Genomic DNA, 18,565 nt, shown 5'->3' on the forward strand with positions numbered 1-18,565 from the left:
CGCGGCGGCGGCGGGCTGGCACCTGGCGGCGGGCGGCGGGGCGCACCGGGGACGCCGCCAGGAGGGCCCTGCGCCGTCACCGCCGCCGGGGCGCAAGGCGGGGGCGCCCACGGGCTCTCTGCTCCGGGCGGGCGGGCGGGCGCGCGCGGAGACCCTGCCGTCAGCGCAGCGGCGCGGGCATTGCGGAGTGCGCTCCCCCGGCTGGCGCGCTGGGCTGGGCTGGGCGAGGGAGGGAGACGCGCGGAGGAGGAGTCAGCGAAACTTGGTGCGCCCGGCTCGGCCCGGCCCGCCTTCCTCGGCGCTGGCAGGAGTTCCATCCAGGAAAGAAAAACAGCAGCGGGGCCCGGGACAGCGGCGGCGCCGGCCGCTCCGGGACCTGCGCTTGTCTGGACCGGGGCCCAGGGCCTAGGCGTGCGCACTCAGACCCTCTCGCCCGCAGGAACAGCCATGGGGCACCGGGGGCCCGGAGGAGGCCCTCGGGAAGCAACCTCCATAGGGTCCGGCCGGCGTGGCTCAGGGGTTGAGCGTCGACCTGTGAACCAGGAGGTTACGGTTCAATTCCCAGTCAGGGCACATGCCTGGGTTGTGGGCTCCATCCCCAGTGTGGGGCCTGCAGGAGGCAGCCGATCCATGACTCTCTCTCATCACTGAGGTTCCTTTTTCTTTTCTTTTTTTTTTTAATTTATTTATTTATTAATTTATTTTATTGATTTTTTACAGAGAGGAAGGGAGAGGGACAGAGAGCTAGAAACATCGATGAGAGAGAAACATCGATCAGCTGCCTCCTGCACCCCCCCCCCCACTGGGGATGTGCCCGCAACCAATGTCCATGCCCTTGACCGGAATCGAACCTGGGACCCTTCAGTCCGAAGGCCGACGCTCTATCCACTGAGCCACACCGGTTTCGGCATCCTTTTTCTTTTCTTTTTGCACGACAGGTAGCTTTAGGCAGCTGTGACTTCACACTCCATCTTTACTTTTTTGGTGTGATTTTTCTATATAATTTTATTGATCATTGTTAAATAAAATACTACATCTCATCATGTGCTTCAGTTCTTATCTTCTTGACCAATTCTTTGTGTGTTTTTTTTCTTCCAAAAATGTCACAGGCCACACCTGAGGCAGTTTGTGCGCATTCGTCTTGACGGCCGATGGCACCAGGGAGGTCTGTGTTGATGTCCGTGAGTTTTGATAACCGTTAGCTCTTTATCCTAGATGTGTTTATGGCAGTAAATGCTAACGCAGACGCGCATCTATATATGTTTTATGTATTCATGACATACCTAACGTTTTCCTTCTCATTTTTTTCCTTCTCATTTCTAGGCTCTGCAGCTCATCAGTGATGTTTCTATTCCTCTCCCTTCCTCTCTCTGAAATCTTAAAAAACAACAACAACAACATTGAAAACGGGGGAACTGGAGGGCTGGGGACAGGGCCCCCCCCCCCTTGGGGAAAGCCCCTAGCACGTACTGCTCATGGGCATAAACACGGGGTGTCCCTGTGTCCCCCACGCCAGGGTCGCCATGAGAGCCCTGTGGCCCACAGCGCCACCTGGTGGCCGCTCCGAGGACGCTGCCCGGAGGCTCGTGGAAAGGAAGATGCGGATTGCCCACCCCGGGGAGCCCTCACCCCGTCTGACTCCTAACCCCTTCTCTGCCGAGAGCAAGACCAAGCGGACACACTGAGGACCAGCAGGGGCCAGCTGGGCGCTTGAGGACCTGGTCCCGCTGCTTCCCCAGCCAGGGTGGCCCCAGGGACACCCTACCTGCCCCCCCACTCCCCCCGCCCACACACACACCAGGGCCACTCCTGCAAGGAGAACGTGTGCCATCTGGTGGTCACACTGGGGAACTGCAGGGGTGCTCACGCGCTCACGGGTCTTCACCGCCAAGGTCAGCGGGTGGAGGATGTGTACCTGCGGGCCCCGCCCCAGCAGCCAGAAGCCCTCCAGGACGTTCCCGAGAGGCCCCTCCCTGGGTGCCAATGAGTTCTTGCGCGTGCGTGTGGCCCTAGGGGGGCGGAGGGCAGGGCATGTGAACTGGGGACACCTGAGCCCCCCCAGACCCCACTGTACATGCACACGCAGGCACACGGGGGGGGAGGGGGGGGAGAGGAGGCAAGAACTCAGGCCAGGCCCAGCCTGCACGGCTCAGTGGTGGAGCGTCGGTCGACCTAGGAACCAGGAGGTCAGGGTTCAATTCCAGGTCAGGGCACATGTCAGGGCTGTGGGCTCGATCCCCAGTGGGGGGCGTGCAGGAGGCAGCCGGTCCATGCTTCTCTCTCATCACGGATGCTTCTACCTCTCTCTCTCACTTCCTCTCAGAAATCAATAAAAACAATTTTTTAAAAAAAATCTATTTATCCTTCCAGAGATCAAAAGTCCCCATGCAGCCTCTGGGGCTGGCAGGACTGTGGAGACCAGCTCAGCTGCCCCAGCTCAGGCCCAGACGGCTGCCTGCCCTCCCCTGCACCTCCTGCCCCAAACCTCAGAGCTGCCCGCCCACCGGGCCCTGCACTGGAGGAGGGGGGGTTCGAAACCGCCCTGCAGACTCAGCAGATTTTCCTGCTGTGTGTGCGTGCATGTGTGCGTGTGCGTGTGTGTGTACATGCACCTGTGTGCTCTCTCAAAGAGGCCTGGGGAGGGCAACTAGGGGAGCTGATGTGAGAGAGAGGCCGACCAAGTATGGCTAGGACACCCCCCCCCACCCCGTGGGACCCCCCTCACCTAGGGCACCTCCGACAGAGTCCCTGTAGCAGCGGGACGGGGGCGGGGGGGGGGGGGAGACATGGATGGAAACTCTGCCTCAGAATCTAAGGGGAAGAGGGGTTGCCGGCACGGTTTAGGGGGGCTCAGAGCCTCCCCGCCCGGGGGGGGGGGCTGTTGAGGACAGTACACCTGCCGGCCGGGGCAGCTGGGTGGGGGTGGGGCCCCAGAGCAGCTGCAGACAGGTAGCCAGCACCCTCCCCGCCCCGCCTCTCCATTCAGCAAAAACCGCCCCACAGCCCGAGTCTCGTCCCCACCAGCCAGTCCCTCAGACGAACCACATCCTCTCCCTCGGGTCCTCTCGAGGCCTCAGCACCCCACGGCTTCCTCCCGGGGAGGGCCGGCCGGGAGGGGAGGCCGGGAAGGTGCAGGGCTAGGAGCCTGGCCCCGGCAGCTGGCCCAGCCCCGACCTCCCACCCCCCACCCCTGACACACACACGCCGTTTGGAATGGGATACGGGGCAGCTTTCGGTTCGGGCTGCCGGGAGACCAGAGCGTCCGGGGCCCTGGCGGTTTGCTCAGTGGACAGAGCATCTGCCTGCGGACCGGGTCCCGGGCACACATCTGGATTGCAGGCTCCTCCCCGGCCCAGGCCCTGGTCAGGGCACGTGCAGGAGGCAACCCATCGATGTGTTTCTCTCACTAGATAGTTCTCTCTGTCTTTCCCTGTCTCTTCCTCTCTCTCTAAAAATCAATGGAAAAATACCCTCAGGTTATTATATATATATATATATCCATCCATCCTACCCTGGCCCCTGGCCCCCACCACCTTGCTCTCTGCCCAAGAGCTCGGCTTCAGCCCCTCCGGCTGCTGTGGGACCAGCCTCGTGAGGTGAGGGGAGCTCACAGCCCTCAGGGCTCGGCCGTGGAAACGGGGGCACGGCCATCCTCACCCCGCGGGGGAGGCGGCTGCTTCCTCCTCCCGCCCCGTGCTCCCCGAGCTTCCGTTCTCGATAACAACCACCAGCGAGGCCCAGAGGGGCTGCCCTCCTTCCAGGCCCCCTGCCCCCTCTCTGATCTCAGGGCCCCCCTCGGGATGGGCGGGTTTGGGGGCAGCTGAGGCAGAGGCCAGGCTCGGGGGGCCTCCCACAGGTATCCAGGTGGTCCTGCCCCCACCCCGGTCTCAGGTACCACCTACTGCCCAGCTCTGATCAGGAAACCACCTCCAGAGGAGCATGAACGAGGGAGGGAGGGAGGGACAGGGAGAGGGAGAGAGAATCACGGATCTTCTGCCTCCTGCACGCCCCCCACTGGGGATCGAGCCTGCAACCCGGGCGTGTGCCCTGACCGGGGATCGAACCGTGACCTCCTGGTTCCTAGGTCGACGCTCAGCCCCTGAGCCACGCCGGCCAGGCTATAAGCCTTCTGAGTAGATGTCAGAGTTCGGGGAGGAGGCCTGGAGCGGGCTGGGGGCTGCAAAGGGCCCCCCTCCCCCCCGCCGCCGAGACCCTCCTATAAGCTGTCTCTGCTACCTCTGCCGTCTCTGTCTCCCAGTAGCTGTCCCATCTCCGACCAGAGGCAGCTGGGAGCTGGGGTGTGGCTTGGGGCCTGGGGTCACCCTTGGGGCCCGGCCTGGGCCTCTCTGGCCCATCACCTCTGCCTGTGCCTGACCGTGAACGCCCCACTCCGGGAGGGGCGCGTGCGGCCAGGCCAGGGCTCCGAGGCCGAAGCAGAGACGTGGACGTCACGCTCGGGCCGAGGTCACGGAGCAGCCGCCGCCTGGGGTCCGCTCGCCCTGCCCAGCGAGGAGGCGGAGGCTGGACGTGACCGGGCCACGGAGGAACGGTCCAGGGAAGGGGCTGGGAGTGGGGGAGCTGGGAGGGTCAGGGATATCGGCTCCCGTCCAGTCCCGGGGCAGAGGTTGGGGGACGCTGCCCGCCTGTCCCCAGGGGCCCGGCGGGAGGCCCCGACCCCTGGCGGCGGCAGGAGGGCAGCAGGCAGCTGGGTGTGCGTGGGCGGCAGCGAGGAGGGGCGGAGGGAGGAAGCTGGCTTCCTGAAGCTTCCTTCGCCTCAAAGACAGACCGACAGACAGCTGTCCAGAGGCGGCCTCGGGGGGCACAGCTGCTCTGGTGAGTCCAGAATGAGGGGAGCAGGAGGCCTGCGGCCCCGGGGATGGTGGGAACCCTAGGGAGGCAGGCGGGGGGGGTCTCGGAGGAGGTTGCGCTGGGTGCCACGGTGCCCGGCGGGGAGATGGGTGCAGATCGAGCTGAGGTCCCTGCAGGGGGAGGGGTGGGGGCTGCGGGGGGAGCAGAGCTAAGGAGCCCCTTTGCACCCCTCACATCTGTACGGGTCGCCCTGCCCTCCTGGCCTCGGCCCCTGTGGCCTTAGGGATTCTAACCGCCCCCCCCCCCAACCACACACACACACCTCGGAAGTCATGACCCTGGCCCTGGAGGACGGACGGACACTGCCCCCCAAGACGAGGTGGCACCAGACCTCCGTACCCCTCTCCTGCCCCAGCCCCGGCTGCACCCTTTGAGGTCGGCTCGGTGAGGCCATTTCCTGTGACGGTTGGGGAGGCAGGAGCTGGGGGGATGGGCCGAGGAGGAAGGAACACCCCCAGGTCTCCCTCCCTGGACGAGACCCCCGAAGCCAGGATGAACTGGGGGGCGGGGGGCTGCCCGCAGTCAGGAGAGGGTCCCGCAAGGGGCTCCCCTGGGTGCCCCCGGCTGCACGCGGCCTCGGGTTGCCACTCAGAGACGAGGCCTCCCAGGGGCTCCGCTGACAGGTGGCGGCGGCGTGCTGGCTCCGCCTGGCTCCGCCCGTCCACACGCGACTCCACTGGCGTTTCCTCCCGGCCGCTCTCACCTGGGCTCCGGCCTGGGGCCCCTGAACCCCGGTCTCGGGCAGCCCCCCTGGCCCTCCACCCCCACCCCGCCCGCTCAGCTCGGCCCCTCCTGGATCCTTTTCTATCTTCGCCCACAATCTCTTCTCTCCTCTTGCCCTTCCTCTCACCCCAGGCTGCTGGCTGCCCTGAGGCCCCGTGGAGAACCTGGCTTCCCACGCGACAGTGACACGCACACACGCACATACACACACATGCATGCACGCACACACACGCCAGGGAAACCAGGAGGCAGAGGGCGGAAGGCAGCCTGGACCTGGGGTCCCTTTCCTGCCCCCCGAGGCCGACAGTCAGCAGCCCGGGGCTCTGTCTTGCAGGCGAACCTCATGGCCCAGTGAGCCTGCCCCGGGCCGGCACCCGCCCAGCATGGTCCAGGCCCGAGGCGGGCAGCCATGACCCAGCCGCCGCCGCCGGCCCAAGCGCCAGCCAAGAAGCACGTGCGGCTGCAGGAGCGGTGAGACCCGCCCCGGGGGAGGGGCCTCCCTGGCCCGGAGCCCCCCACTCAGTCCCCTGTCCCCTCCGTTCCCCACTCCAGCCCAGATGGCTGAGCCCAGACTACAGTCTGGGAAGGAACCCCAATGGCCTCATTTGCATATCATTTGCATGTTGTTTGCATGCCATTTGCATGTCACGTCTGGGGCATGGGTTCATGTCCACCTCGTCCTTGTCCCGGGTCGGGTGGGGAGGAGCTGGAGGAGGGCCGTCTTGGGTCCGAGATCTGTAGGTCCGAGATCTGTAGGTCCCCAGGGACCAGGTGGGGGGAGCGGGACAGGTGGGCGGCGGGGTGAGCATCTGGGGTCACGGCCACCCTGCTCTGGGGCGCAGCTCTGAGGAGGGGCCTCAGCCCTGGAGCCCGCCGAGCCCCAGGTCGGGGGAGACAGGAGGGGCCGGGGGACAGGGGGGGACTGCCAGGGGAGCCGCCGTCCGTCCATCACCCGCTCACCAGGCCCCGCCCTCCGTGCCCGCAGGCGGGGCTCCAGCGTGGCCCTCGTGCTGGACGTGCGGTCCCTGGGGGCCGTGGAGCCCATCTGCTCCGTGAACACCCCTCGGGAGGTGACCCTGCACTTCCTGCGCACGGCCGGGCGCCCCCTCACCCGCTGGGCCCTGCAGCACCAGCCCCCCAGCCCCCAGCAGCTGGAGGAGGAGTTCTTGGTAAGAACGCGGGGGTCACCCCGCCCTGGGCACGGGGGTCGGGGGGGGCCTCCTCTCCGGGACCTTAGGGAAGAGGACCCCGGGGTTCCAGGAAGGAGGTGACCCCACATTCCTCCTCTGCCCCCCATCCGCCCGGCCCTGCGTGGGGCTGCCAGGAGGGGCCAGCCAGCCAGGGCCCAGCTCCCCCAGAAAAGGGTGCAGGGGACAGCGGGCTGGGCAGGGGTGCCGGCCATTCACAGGTGTCTTCCCCCGCCAGAAGATCCCCCCAAACTTCGTCAACCCCGAAGAGCTGGATGTGCCCGGGCACGCCTCCAAGGACCGATACAAGACCATCCTGCCAAGTAAGGGCTGCGGGTGGCGGGGAGCGAGGGGGCGGGGACACTGTCCCAGGGGCCAGAGGGGTGAGGAAGGCAGGACGCAGGCCGCACGCACGGCTCAGCCAGGGAGGAGGCAGCGAGCACACACGGGGGCCTCTCCTCCCAGCAGACACCCCGACGCCGCACGGCTGGGGGCGGGCGAGACCCACGGCCGCACCAGAGTCAGCAAGAGTCCGTCTCCCACGTGTGGGGGCTCATGGGGGACCCCGCTCTGCGCCGAGTCCCTCGAAACGACCCCTGATGGTGGCGGTAACAGTATCAGGATCCGTATTTTATTTTATTTTTTAAAATATATTTTTGTTGATTTCAGAGAGAGGAAGGGAGAGGGAGAGAGAGAAACATCCCTGATGAGAGAGAATCACGGATCGGCTGCCTCCTGCACGTTCCCGACTGGGGATGGAGCCCGCAACCCGGGCCTGTGCCCTTGACCGGGAATCGAACCCGGGACCCTTCAGTCCGCAGGCTGATGCTCTGTCCACTGAGCCACACCGACTAGCCCAGGGGTCGGCAAACTCATTAGTCAACAGAGCCAAATATCAACAGTACAACAATTGAAATTTCTTTGGAGAGCCAAATTTTTTAAACGTAAACCATATAGGTAGGTACATTGTTATTAACTCAATTAGGGGACTCCTAAGCTGGCCTTGGCTAAACACTCAAGGGGCCAAAGAGCCGCATGTGGCTCGCGAGCCGCAGTTTGCCGACCACTGGACTAGGGCATGGTCCCTATTTTACAAATGGGGAAACTGAGTCTCGGAGACACTGCCGATGTCGCCCTCGGTCACCAAAACCCAGTGGCCCCAAACCCCCTCCCAGCTCTTCCTCCCCCGTGGGGGACCCCAGCCAAGGCCTGCGGGGAAGAGGTACCATCCGGGGCTCCCAGAGAGGGGCTTGGGGCCTCGGAGTTGGAGGTGGGGGAACAGGGACCTGGAAGGAGCTGGAGGTCACGGGGCTGGAGCTGTACCGGCCTGGGACCCTGAGGCCACGGAGACCTCCCTCCCGCCCCTCCACCCCCTCTGAGCACCCTTATCGGCCCGCGTACCCCGGCAACACCCAGTGCTGAGGGCCCGGCTCGGCGCCTGCCCCTCCTTGTCTCCCAGGCGCCCAGCCCCTGCCCGCCTGGCGGTGGGCCAGGCAGCAGCCCTGTTCTGCTCCTGATTGTACCCAACCCCCCCCTCAACCGCCAGAGGGGAGGTCCCCCTGCCTGAGGTGCCCGGGCCCTGCACGCCCCCTGCCAGAGCCAGGCGGGCACTGGGAGAGCCGTGGGCCCTCCCTCCCTGAAGGCCCAGCCAAGCCCCTCACAGCTGCGCCCGGGCCAGAAGGCCGGAGCCTCCGCCTCTAGCGTGGCCCCACGGAGCTGAGTCGAGGCCTGAAGAGGAAGCTCTCGTCCCCACGGACGGTCTTAGCCCCAAAGAGCTGAGCCCGGCCCGGAGGACGGAGCCAAGGCCCTCAGAGGCAAACCTCGTCCCGAGGGCCTGCCCATCGGGAGGGCAGAGCCGAGGGCCGCAGAGCCCGGTGCTCCATGGAGGAAGCTTTTCCTGCGTTTGACGGCGTGCAGGAGCAGAGAGGGAGGCCCGGCGCGGAGGGGCCAGGCCTGTTGGCGGGGTGCAGGCTGGATGCCCGGCCCCTGTCAGGGGCACATGTGGGAGGCACCCAGTGGCCGTGTCTCTCCTGTCAATGTTTGTCTCTCTGTGTCTTCCCACCCCCTCCCTCCTGTTCTCTCTAAAAATCAACGGGAAAGTATCCTCGAGCGAGGGTTAGCAACAACCATCAAAAAAAAAAAAGACAGAAAAGCTTCCTCCTCCGGCTCCCGGTACGACCCTGCCCTCCACCCATCCGGCCTCGAGGACTCGGCGTCACGGCGACATCCATTAGATCTGCGCTCCCTCCTTCCTCGCCAGGCCCCACCCCACGCAGTCCCCGCTACCTCCCCCGACGGCGGCCTCGACCCTGCCCCTCTCCTTGCGGCTCCCTATCGTCGACACAGAAAATAAGTCACTACCTCCGCACGGGGCGATGCTATAACCACGGCCTCTCCTCCCTCCGGCCCTGCTGGAGTCAGGGTTCCCAGGTCACCGTTTGGCCACTGACCTCCGACCTCTGGCCTCTTGACTTCCCAGATCCCCAGAGCCGCGTGTGTCTCAGCCGGGCACGGAGCCAGGAGGATGGGGACTACATCAACGCCAACTACATCCGAGTGAGTGGCCGGCTGGCCGGGCGGGGTGTGTGTGTGTGTGTGTGTGTGTGTGTCCGGAGGCTTCCGGCTCAGACCCACGGCCGTCCTGCCAGGCTGACCCAGGTCCTGACGTCCCCACAACACCCCCCAGAAAGCAGCAGACGTCTCCCCTCTCCCCTCCCTCTCCCTCTCCCTCTCCCCCTCCCTCCTCACCTGCTGGGCTCCAGCAGCCCACGGCCACGGCCCTGATCACTGCCTGTGCGGCAGCGCCCTCTAGCGGCCTGAAGCGGTAGGACAGGGGTCAGGTGCAGGGAGGTGGAAAGCCGTGAGGCTGGGACCGCGGGGAACAGGGTCCCCACCTGCCAGCTGCCGGGGAGCCCGGGGAGCCGAGGTCCCGCTCAGAGGAAGGAGGGCGGGGAGACGGCCTCCTCGTGCTCCGAAGGGCATGAGAGCAAGATGCAAAGGGGGACGTTCGCTCCGCCAAGGCCGCGTCGTGGTTTCGTGTTTCGTGCGGGGAAAGCGCAGGGGACAGGGAGCCACGTGTTCAAAGAGGCCGATGTGTGCTGGCCCCTGGGTCACTGTGAGTCTGACCTGCACGGTGTTCCGGCGAGGCAGGGGTTGTGCCCAGTTCACAGATGGGGAAACTGAGGCTCACGGAAGCCTATCACTTGCTTGTGGTGGCGCAGCCGGCCAGCCGCAGGTCAGGGGTGGAGCCCAGATGGTCCTCACTCCAGAACCCCCGTCCTTCCCACCCGCCGTGTGCTTCTGGTGTGTGCATGTGTCTGCGTGGGCACACCTGCATTCTATGTGTGCATGTGTGTGCACGTGTGTGTGTGTGCACGTGTATGTATGTGCACGTGCATCTATGTGAGCAGCTGGGTCTGTATGTGCACATGTGTCTCTGTGTGCACATGTGTCTCTGTGTGCACGTGTGTCTATGTGTGCACGCATGCCTCTGTGTGCACATGTGTCTGTGTGTGCACGTGTATGCATGTGCACATGTGTCTATGTGTGCACGTGTGTCTATGTGTGCACATGTGTCTGTGTGTGCACGTGTATGCATGTGCACATGTGTCTATGTGAAGCTGTGTCTGCATGTGCATGCATCTCTTGTGTGCACGTGTGTCTGCATGCACATGTGTCTACGTGTGCACGCTTATTGCTTCAGCCTGATCCTAGGACCTGCAGAGCCAGGTTTCCCCGGAGTCGCCTCTCGCTGTTCCTCAGCCCCCCTGTGCCCCCCCCCCAGGGCTACGACGGGCAGGAGAAGGCCTACATTGCGACCCAGGGCCCCATGCCCCACACCGTGGCCGACTTCTGGGAGATGGTGTGGCAGGAGGACGTGCCGCTCATCGTCATGCTCACCCAGCTCCGCGAAAGCAAGGAGGTAGGAGCAGAGCCCCCGTCCACACCCCCACACCCCCCCCCCACGCGGGGCAGCTCAGAGCCCCCGGCGCCGAGGGCACGTGTCGGCAGGCCCCGCGTGCCCATCTCAAAGTCCCTGAGTTGCACCCCGTGGAGCTGGGTGAGCATCTCGTCGGCAGGGGCGGTGGGAGGAAGGGGGTGGGGTGGGGAGGGGACCCACGCCCCTGCCTGCTGCCCGGGCCCTGCCCCAGCTGACAGCCCCTCCCCCCTGACTCCCAGCCCCCTCCCTCCTAGAAATGCGTCCACTACTGGCCCACGGACGAGGACACCTACGGCCCCTTCCGGATCCGCCTGCGGGAGGAGCGGGAGCTTCCAGAATACACCGTGCGGCGGCTCACAGTCCAGGTACAGGCCCGGCCACCGGGCAGCCCGGCCACCAGGGACCTGGGGGAGGGGCTGTCAGGGACCCGGGGAGGGGCGGGCGGCCTCCCCTGGAGCCAAGGGTTACTCATCAAGCCTTTCTCTTTTTCTTATATTTTATTGATGTCAGAGAGGAAGGGAGAGGGAGAGAGAGAGAGAGAAACATCCATGATGAGAGAGAATCACCCATCGGCTGCCTCCTGCACCCCTCACACCGGGGATCGAGCCTGACACCCGGGCAGGGGCTCTGACCGGAAATCAAGCCGTGACCTCCTGGTCATAGGTCGATGCTCACCCACTGAGCCGCGCCGGCCGGTGTCCCTTCCCGGCGGGATGGAGTCGGATGGGCAGGAGAGAGCTGACCCTCCCGGCTGGGGGTCCCTGACCGCCCCCGGGGTCCCTCGGCCTTGCCCTCGGGGGCACCAGGGAGGAAGGCAGCCGTGGCCCCCCCTCACCCAGGCCCGCCCTTGTCCCCACGCCAGCGCCAGGAGGAGTGCCGGCCGGTGAAGCACGTCCTCTTCTCGGCCTGGCCTGACCACCAGACCCCGGAGTCGGCCGGGCCGCTGCTGCGCCTGGTGGCCGAGGTGGAGGAGAGGCCGGAGGTGACCGCCAGCCGGGGGCCCATGGTGGTCCATTGCAGGTACCGGCCCCGCCCCCTCAAAGGCCCCGGCCCCGCCCCCTCACAGGCCCCGGCCCCGCCCCCTCACAGGCACCGGCCCCGCCCCCACAGGCACCTGGCCCCGCCCCCTCACAGGTACCTGGCCCCGCCCCCTCACAGGCACCTGGCCCCGCCCCCTCACTGGTACCAGGCCCCGCCCCCTCACAGGCACCTGGCCCCGCCCCCTCACAGGCACCGGCCCCGCCCCCTCAAGGCACCGGCCCCGCCCCCTCACAGGCACCTGGCCCCGCCCCCTCACAGGCACCTGGCCCCTCCCCCACAGGCACTGGCCCCGCCCCCTCACAGGCCACAGGCCCCGCCCCCTCACAGGCACCTGGCCCCGCCCCCTCACAGGCACCTGGCCCCGCCCCCTCACAGGCACAAGCCCCGCCCCCTCACAGGCACCCGGCCCCGCCCCCTCACAGGCACCGGCCCCGCCCCCTCCAGCCCAGCCCAGACATTGGCCAGAGAAGGCTTCCCTGGGCAAAGGCAGTCTGAGCCACGCCAACCCCTGGGAGGTGAGGGGGAGGGCACCTGGCCCAGGCAGGTGGAACAGCATCTGCAAAGGCCCAGAGATGAGACGAGATATTCACGTTGATGCATTGCTGGGCGTGGTTAGAGGCCAGGGGGGCCTGGAGGTCATGGTTAATAAGAGAAGATTCTAGAAAACCAGAGGATGAGGGGTCCTCGTTGGACCGGCCAAGACACTTGGACGTGCCCTTTAAGAGAATTTCTTCGGCCAGAACGTGAGAAGTGGATGGGGATGGCGCGGGGGCCGAGCAGGGACACGCTTCAAAACAGGACACCATCCGGAGTGCGTGTCCTAAGGGAAGCAGAACGCTGGGCACTGAGGCAGAGGGACAGACGGGGGGCTCCTGCCCCCCCCCCACACACACACACAGGTGGCCCCGGACCTGGGGAGGATTCCTGAGGAGGAAGGGCAGGAGAGAGGACTGTGGAGCACCCCGAGGCGGGAGTGGGGCCGGTGACACAGCTGTGGGGGACCTACCGGGAGGAAGTCCCGTCCGATAAGGAGGCCGGGGGTCAGCGAGGCCGGCATGGGCACTGTCCGCCGTCGGAAACCGCTGTCAACCGCTCCTCCAACGCCCACGGGGCCCCGAGGGCGGCCTCCCAGGCTTCGAGCGAGGCCGGGCAGAAGCGTCACTGGTCCAGGGCCAGCTACCGCCTGCCACGGCCGGGCCCCCCTGCCTCGCCCCGCGTCCCCAGCCCCCACGTAGAGCGGGCCAGTTCCTGCCGCTTTCCCTGCGGTTCAGGGGGACCCAGCCCCCAGGTTCCCGGTCCCCCGTGACCCCCCTCCCCTCCCTGGCTCCACCCAGCGCAGGGATTGGCCGCACGGGCTGTTTCATCGCCACCCACATCGGCTGCCAGCAGCTGAGGGCCCGGGGGGACGTGGACATCCTGGGCATCGTGTGCCGCCTGCGGCTGGACAGGTGGGTGCCTGGGGGCGCGTGGGGCCAAGGGCGCCGAGCGGCCCCCGGGGGTCAGAGCGCTCGTAGGCACGTGACCACCCAGCCTTTGCCGCGAGAGAGGCCGCGAGGACGGGGTCGCTCGACGTGCGTGAACGTGGCCTGGGAACCCGAGAGCCTGCTGTACACGTGTGGGATGGTTACTTTTACTTTGACGATGATTGGGCCCCGGCCAGTGTGGCGAAGTGGGTAGAGCATCCGCCCTCGGACGGAAGGAAGGGTCCAGGGTTCGATTCCGGTCAAGGGCACGTACCTCAGCTGCAGGCTCCGTTCGCAGCCCGGCCCTCGCGCCCCTGCCCATTGGGGAGGCAACCCATCGATGTCTCTCTGTCTCTCCCTCTCCCTCCCACTCTCCCTAAAAAATCAACGGGAAGACATCCCCCCCCAGGGTGAGGATGGAATAAAACAACAAAAATAAGATGGTCGGGAAGAGGCAGCCTTGGTGCCCGATCTGAGGCATCGGGGGCCTGGCCGCTGCTGGTCAGAGGAGAGCAGGTGCCAGTGTGGGGGGGTCCCCTCCTTGGTACAGCCTCCTCTCCCCCCCCTCCCTGGGCTCAGCCCCGAGCAAGGGGCAGGGGGCTCCCATGGGGGAGAAGGTCTGAGGAGCAGCAGGAAGGAGAGAGAAGCACAGAGGACGGGCCGACGGGAAGGGGCCTAGAGGCTCCCTCGGGACTCAGGGTCCCCGCTTGTGCCCACAGGGGGGGCATGATCCAGACCGCGGAGCAGTACCAGTTCCTGCACCACACGCTGGCCCTGTACGCCGCCCAGCTGCCCGGGGAGGCCAGCCCCTGACTCCTGGCGCCCTCCGCCAGCCCAGGCGCCCCCTTCCCCCAGGCCCGGGAAGGGGGGTCAGGAGAAAGGAGGCCTTGTAACTCAGGGTCCCCCCCCGGCCCCCCGTGCCTGGGCCTGGGAAAGGGGGGCCCCCCTCAGCAAGCACGTGTGGCCACCGAACCCTGATCAGCCAGGACCACGGCCAGACTCCAGGTCTTGACCGCTGGCCACGCCTCTGCTTCCTCCGGCGGCCGTCAGGGGAGCCTGCCTTGACTCAGAACTCGAGGCCGCGAGCCGGCATTCGAGCCGATCCGAGAGGGACAGGCGGTGCCCGGGGCTCGGCCGCCGTGTGCACGACAGGGACAAAGCAATCCCGCCCGGCCGGCGTGGCTCAGGGGTGGAGCGTTGACCTAGGACCCAGGAGGTCACGGTTGGATTCCTGGTCCGAGCACGTGCCTGCGTGGCGGGCTCCATCCCCGGTGTGGGGCGTGCAAGAGGCAGCCGATCCATGCTTCTCTCTCCTCATGGATGTTTCTCTCTCTCTCTCCTCCTCTCCCTTCCTCTCTGAAATCAATTTTTTTTAAATGTATTTTTTAAGAAAATAAAAACATATTCATAAAAATAAAAGAATTAATCCCAAACCACTCCAGCCGTGTACAGCCTTCCTGGGTTGCAAGATCACCTCCACCCAGGAACCCCCTCCCAACCCCCCCCAAGATGCCAGACCCCGGAACTTCTGGTCCTGACCTTGGCCAAATTGTCCACGTAGGAGCCGGAGGCTTCCTCACCCCACGTGTCACCCCACCCCACCCCACCCCACCCCGCCCAGCAGGCCGCAGAGGGAAGTCCCTGGAGGAGGGAAAGTGTGGGGACCCCTCACTGCCCACTCACCCCAGCTGCTCCCCCGCGACTTGTCCTAAGTGATACTAGTAAAACGTCAGCATCAACCCCCAACATCTATTTCACGTTGGGCCAGACGCTCCTCAACACGTGGTTCCCGTAAATTATGGACAAAACAAGAGAGGTGGGCAGACCCCCCCCCCCACGGCGGCTCCCCACGCTGGGTACACGCCAGGGGAGGGAACTGGGGGTCCCCCTAGATGCCCACAGACGGGAGTTCCGGGAACAAAGCCTCCCACCCTCTTTCCCAGCGGGAGGCCTGGCCTTCGGGTCCTGGGAAGGGGGTGAGCCGCCCTCTCCACCCGGACACGCCTTCCCGTTTTCCGGGGGAGCGCACCCACCCAGCTCCCCCACCCTTCAGGGGGGAACAGGGTGCCAGCCGGGCTCGCCAGCCGGGCCAGGGGACACATCAAACGAAATCCTCGCGCCTCCCCGCGGCCCGGACGCCGCCCGCCGCCGCCCGCGGGTCAGGCCCAGCCCCTGAGCCCGCGGGGGCCCCCCCCCCCCCCCGCGCACCCGCCCCGGCCCCGCTCCGGCGGCGAGAGCGGCGCGCGCGCTCGGGCGCGAGCAGGACGCGGCCCCGGCTCGGCTCCGGGCGCGCGGGGGGGCGGCGGCGGCGGCGGCGGCGGCGGAGGAGGCGCCGAGGCCACACCCAGCGGCGAGCCGATCCGGCCGCGAGTCGCCCCGCGCCCCAGCCCCGCGGAGCCCGCCCGGCGCACCCCCCGCGAGCGAGCGAGCCCGGCGCCCCGCGGCCGCCCGGCCGAGAGCGCACGCCGCCGCCATGATCGCTTTGTTCAACAAGCTGCTGGACTGGTTCAAGGCGCTGTTCTGGAAGGAGGAGATGGAGCTCACGCTGGTCGGGCTGCAGTACTCGGGCAAGACAACCTTCGTGAACGTGATCGCGGTGCGTGCGGGGCGCGCGCGGCCGGGGCGCGGGGCGTCGGCCTGGGGCCTGTCTCTCCACCCGCCGCGCCCGGGGGAGCCGAGGTCCCCGCCTGGCCGGGCCGGGCCGGGCCGGGCCGGGCGCCTGGGGCCTAGCACAGCCCGTGGGGACCCGGGCGGGTGCGCGCGCCCGGCTCTCCCTCCCTCCCTCCCTCCCTCCCGGCCCGACGGGGGCGGGGGACCAGGGACAGGCCTGGTGCCGGGGCCGGCGGCGGCCCGAGGGGTCACGAGGCCGGAGGGGTCCCCTGCCCGCCGCGCCTGGCCCCTCCGCCCCCGCGCCAGGGGGCATGACGGGGCGAAAGTGCCAGGCCTGCGCCCGCCCAGCCTGCGGAGGGTTGGCCGACCCGGAGGCCCCAGCGCCTGGGGAGGGGGCCCGGGCCCCGCCGGCCCCACCCGGAGGCTTTAACCCCTTCTCGCCCGGAAAGGAAGCCCCCGCCCGCGCCACGGAGGGGCAGGGAAGGTGTCCCCGGGGTCGCGGAGTCAGTGGAGGCCCCGAGGCTGGAGCCAGACTCCTCCTCCAGGGCCCCTCCCCGGCTGGGCCCGGCGGCCTCTGGGGGGTCCCGGGCGGGTGGCATCGCACCCTAAAGGGAGTCTGGAGGCTCCGCCTGGCTCAGAAGTTGCAGGAGGAGGTGCCGGGGGGCCAGAGATGATTTGGAGGGGCACTGCCCGCCCTGGGGACCAGGGAGACGGTGGCCCTGGGGGCTCCCCATAGTCCCAGCCGAGGGGGGTGCCCGGGCGTGGCGGGGAAGGAGTTAAGCCTCCGTCTTGGAGAAAAAGGGGAAGGTGAGCTCTGTGGTAGGAACAAGGCTGCAGTCATGGCTGCGGCCTGCGTGGCCTGAGCTCCCCGGCGGCCCTGGATGGGGCTGGGCTGCCAGGGTCCAGGGACCAGGGACCAGGGACCCGGTCCCAGTTCCCAACCCGGGGATTCGGCGAATGGTGGGTTGGCCAGAGACCAGGCCACAATGCTGACGAGATGGGCCAGCTGGGTACCCCCTGCATGTCAGGTCCCCCGGAAGGGGCATGCATCCATCGCCTGAGACCGGAGGGTCTGGGGGGACGGCGGGAGGGACAGGGACCCTGTGGCCCCACGTCTAGGCCCCGGCCTCCTTTCTCCAACTCTGCTCTGCACGTGACCTCTGCCCCTGCCTGTGTCTGGGTGGGATCGCGCGGCCCACGCGGGGGTTTGGGGCACGAAGGTGCGGGCCCTCCTGTCTACCCAGGCCGTGGCCCTGGAGTCAGACACCACGGGGGAGACGTGGCATGGACGGGGGGGCGGGGGGCGGTCTGGGGGCCCCTTGAGCAGGACACAGGGCCTGACCCTGATCCAGGCCAGCGTGGCGTGGCCTCCAGGCGTCTGGACCCCGGCGATGTCTGGGGGAGAGGGGGGTACGGGCGAGAGGGGACATAAGCTGCTGCCGCCCTAGTGACCCAGCCAGGTGTCCCCCTCAGGCTCCGGGGTGTCCTTGGGGAGCGTGCTCGAAGCCGTGTTCCCGGACAGGGTTCCAGGGAACCCCCGTGGTTCCGTTTCCTGGTCTGGGGGGGGGGGGGGTCCCTCTAGGCCAGCATCCTACGCAGAGACTGGGCGGCGTGGTAGGTCGGGGGCAGAACCCCCGTCACGGGCCCACTGTCGGGGTGCAGCGTGTCTGCGGCGTACGGGAGGGGGGGGACAGTCCCCGTCCCCAGCCCACGCTCCCCCTTTGGAGAGGAAACGTGTCCTTCCACGCAGACGCCCTAACGTGCAGGCCAGTGGCCCCTGAAAGGGGCCTCCCACCCTGGCCGGGGTGGCTCAGTGGGTAGAGCGTTGGCCTGTAGACTGCAGGGTCCTGGGTTCAGTTCCTGGCCAAGGACTCGTACCTTGGTTGCCCGCTGCATCCCTGGCCCTGGTTGGGGCCCCATACAGGAAGCCCCCCATGGATGTGTCTCTCTCACATCGATGTTTCTCTCTCTCTCTCTCTCTCTCTCTGTCCCTCCATCCCTTCCCCTCGCTCTAAACATCAATGCAAAAATAACCTTGGGTGAGGGTTAGCACACAAACTAACTAACTAACTAACTAACTAACTAAGGGGCTCCCCCGGAAAATCACCCCGCGGGCTGCAGGGGGGTGCCGGGGTCGGGGTCACTCCAGGTCCTCAGGCCCCTGGGCCCGGCAGGCACCCCGCCCGCCCCGTGCACATCCCCTGGAGAGCACCTCTCGGGGAGAAATGAGGAGTCAGACCCGAGCCCACCACCGACTCTCTCCCTCTCCGCCCCCACGGCGTGCGTGCGTGCGAGGGGAAGGAGAGGGCTGTTCTCCAATACTTAAAGGTGGGGGTGCCCAGGGGGGAAGGTGTAGGAACTGGGGGGGGGGGGGAGTCCCAGGAAGATGGGTGTCTGGCTCCTAGAGAACTTTGGGGGAGTGGGGGCCGACCCCAAGGGGCTTCAAGGTGCAGACAAGCATTGGGCTAAGCTGACTCGAGGGTCACAGTGGCCCCCCGACCCCGACGGGTACCTGAAATCGCGGAGAGCGCCGAACCCTGTCTTTACCAGCTTCCTTTCTTTCTTTCTTTTTTTCAAATCCTCACCCGGGGATGTTTTTCCCTTGATTTTTAGGGAGAGTGGAAGAGAGAGGGAAAGACAGAGAGAAACATCGATGTGAGAGAAACACATCCATTGGTTGCTTCCTGCACGCGCCCCGACCAGGGCCACGCCAGGGAGGAGCCTGCCGCCGA

The 18,565-nt window shown here is 66.7% G+C and overlaps 2 protein-coding genes across 3 annotated transcripts in view; both read left to right on the plus strand.

The window, feature by feature from the left end:
- The first annotated feature begins 4,783 nt into the window (after window positions 1-4,783).
- PTPN7 (protein tyrosine phosphatase non-receptor type 7) lies at window positions 4,784-14,083 on the plus strand. Its single transcript, XM_008159973.3, has 10 exons — window positions 4,784-4,833; window positions 5,927-6,063; window positions 6,578-6,761; window positions 7,018-7,102; window positions 9,259-9,335; window positions 10,564-10,701; window positions 10,974-11,084; window positions 11,582-11,739; window positions 13,095-13,208; window positions 13,943-14,083. Exons 2-10 carry the CDS (start codon window positions 6,002-6,004, stop codon window positions 14,034-14,036), a joined length of 1,023 nt encoding a protein of 340 aa, XP_008158195.2. The 5' UTR covers window positions 4,784-4,833; window positions 5,927-6,001; the 3' UTR covers window positions 14,037-14,083.
- A 1,469-nt stretch (window positions 14,084-15,552) lies between these two features.
- Window positions 15,553-18,565, plus strand: part of ARL8A (ADP ribosylation factor like GTPase 8A) — a 9,502-nt gene continuing 6,489 nt past the window's right edge. For both annotated transcript variants that reach the window (XM_054713104.1, XM_054713103.1), the window contains exon 1: window positions 15,553-15,819. In XM_054713104.1, coding sequence (XP_054569079.1) covers window positions 15,697-15,819 — 123 coding nt within the window. In that variant the 5' untranslated portion in view covers window positions 15,553-15,696. The remainder of the gene's footprint in view (window positions 15,820-18,565) is intronic.

This window comes from Eptesicus fuscus, chromosome 24, assembly GCF_027574615.1.
Source record: "Eptesicus fuscus isolate TK198812 chromosome 24, DD_ASM_mEF_20220401, whole genome shotgun sequence".
NCBI lineage: Eukaryota > Metazoa > Chordata > Mammalia > Chiroptera > Vespertilionidae > Eptesicus > Eptesicus fuscus.